At 47.7% G+C, this 2,554-nt stretch overlaps 1 protein-coding gene across 1 annotated transcript; it reads right to left on the bottom strand.

The window, feature by feature from the left end:
- Positions 1-1,352: 1,352 nt before the first annotated feature.
- Positions 1,353-1,973, bottom strand: VTN49DRAFT_586 (uncharacterized protein; the record flags this gene model as incomplete). Its single annotated transcript, XM_069413963.1, has 1 exon — positions 1,353-1,973. One exon carries the CDS (start codon positions 1,971-1,973, stop codon positions 1,353-1,355), a length of 621 nt encoding a protein of 206 aa, XP_069271198.1.
- Positions 1,974-2,554: the final 581 nt, after the last annotated feature.

The raw sequence follows: 2,554 nt of genomic DNA, 5'->3' as shown, positions 1-2,554 counted from the left end.
TAGCGATGGGGGAATTACAAATCCTACGGTAAAATTACGAAATTCGAAATACAGCCCTCTTTTTTTTTCACTGCTTGCAAAGAAAATTTGTACGGTTTGTGCTTACTCATCTGAATAGCCAATCAGAGGATGCAACTCTCTTACTAAGAAGAAACCCCTAAAAGAACATGTCCGACATCGGCGGCAGCTGGCGAAACGCATCCCACAATTCCTATCTCTCTGGCCAAATTCTCTAGTATGTTCTTACTGTAATGCCTTCCCAGGAACACTCCTTTGAACATATCTATTTACATGCAGTCTCAACTTTAACTAATAGCTATCTACACCTTGCGTATTTGAAAAGTCAACTCTCCAAGAACTCCCCAAACTTCCGCTTCCGACAATCATTTGCATCAAAAATTTCCCACGTCCCACCACCCGCCATCGTTTGCTGGAAAAATAAACTTCGTCGCATATCTTCATCCTCCGCGTCCTCAGCTTGGGTTTCTGGATCGTCGTCATCACTTGATATGTCGAAAGCCCCCGATTTGGAAAGCGCCCTGGCGTTCATAGCGATGAACACCAGCTTGTTGACTCGTTCGGGGTCCAATCGATTACGTTCCCTGCTGTGTTGATGATTGACCTCCGAGAAGGCTCGCTCACAGGCCACGGAGTTCGCAACAGTATGATACAATCTTTTCGCTAACTTTGAGAGGTTAGGAGCAGCAGACGCCTACAATTAAGGGGTCCTTCGGTATTACACGACAATACATATCCAGGGGTGCAACTTACAGCTGACCGCCAGAATCTTATGGGGTCATCTCTTTCTTCCCAGCAAGCCGCGTTGAAGAACCCTTCATCCTTTGTCCTGAACATGTCAAATTCCTGTACGGCTTCGCTGGTACCATATTTTCTCAGGCACCTCATAACTTCATCCCGAACACAACCCAGAGTTTCATCCAGAGTGTCAGGATGAAGATAATATGCAGTCCAGTGCAGAGGGGTAAGCTGACGGTGAAGCCGAGTCCCCCATCCTGGACCGTTGAGGTACCCATGCACGTCCTTCTGGAAGACGGTCGAGCTAGAAACCTCCCTGAGAGATTTTTGCAGATCCCGCCAACGTTTAGTCACCTTTTTTTCAGCGGCTAATCCACGCAAGCTATCGCGATGCTCTCGTCACTTACATGGTACAGATTGGCTTTTTGTGATTCCGACATCAGCAGTGCCTCTTGGAGAGGACGAAGAATGACTTCCAGGTCCCGGAGGCAAACCAAAGAATTCAAAAGAAGACAACGTCTCCTTGATCCGCGGATCCTCACCCACGCTTCTCGCCCACTCTCGAAGTGCATCTTCCACCCTCAGTACTGACTGGATCATTTTATGCTGAGATCCCCAGCGAACCATACTTGCTCCAACGAGCGCGCGATGCTTTTATAATAACGCCTTTGAATGGCTCGAAGAACTGCAGTTTGCAGAGGGGAGGATCGAAAATATCTAACCACTGCAGCTGCGGCATCGAAAATGGGTTTGATCGCCTGCAAGTTAATCAGGTCCTTCACGACCAACTGAAGGCCATGGGAGTCGCAGGGAACAAAGAAGGTATGCTCGAACATTGGCTTCTGTTCCAGGATCCGCCAGACGGCCTTCATGGTACTGCAGGTATCCGTCGTGATCGAATTGATTCTGGACCAGTCAGGCGATGGGCCCAAAAAAGAGGTTAACTTCTTGACAACGATCTCTGATATTTCGTCCGCAGTCAATCGGCGATCCCCGAACAACTCGCTGTCGTAATAGTACGAGGCGTCTCGAGTAGAGAAGGACATGGTGAGGATTCGATCATCGTTGATATTTGTAGACTCGTCAAAGGTGACGTTGAGGTATCTGGTGCCATCCAACTTCTCCCTCAGCTGTCCGTTGACATGCTCATAGCAATCGTCAAGAATCGTGGTGCACAGCGTTTTCCTGTCAGGAAGTTGGAAGTCGGGCCGGAGCATTTGGAAGACTTTCCTAAAGTGTTTGTCCTCCACCAAGGAAAATGGCCTTCCGCTCACAAAAATAGCGTACCCAATTTCCCGCCATATCAGATGTTTCGGTTGGGTACCAAAATCTAGTCGCTTCTGCTTTTTATCGGGGAGTTCATGCGGCCCGTCAGGTTTGTATACGGGGCACTTACCCAGTTCCAGGTGCTCCCTGCAACGGGTAGGATTGTACACCCTTTGCTTGCCGCAATGTTTGCATTTTGCCAGTAAGGTTTTCTTTCCAATTTTTAGAAACTGAACAATTGATGGAGCTCAGGTATGAGTGTTTGAGGGGTCGGGACTCGGGAGAATCTTACCTTGTCGTTGGGGTCGGTGGAAAAGGCGTAATTATTATCAATCAATAGATTGGGCTTCCTGTGGTTACCAGATCCTGGGCCACCCATTGTGTGAGAAGACTCGCACTCAGGTGTCGCTTTAAAAATAGATCGGCTCTTGGTGAATTGTGTCGCTGGTAATTGCAGTATTTCAAAAAATTTTCTTTTCATGACATGAAATTTTCGGCGACGAAATTTCAGTATTTGAATTACATATCCCCC

The sequence above is a fragment of the Thermomyces lanuginosus genome (genome assembly GCF_041956635.1).
Source record: "Thermomyces lanuginosus strain ATCC 200065 unplaced genomic scaffold VTN49scaffold_18, whole genome shotgun sequence".
NCBI lineage: Eukaryota > Fungi > Ascomycota > Eurotiomycetes > Eurotiales > Trichocomaceae > Thermomyces > Thermomyces lanuginosus.
This window is presented reverse-complemented; position numbering and strand designations above follow the sequence as displayed.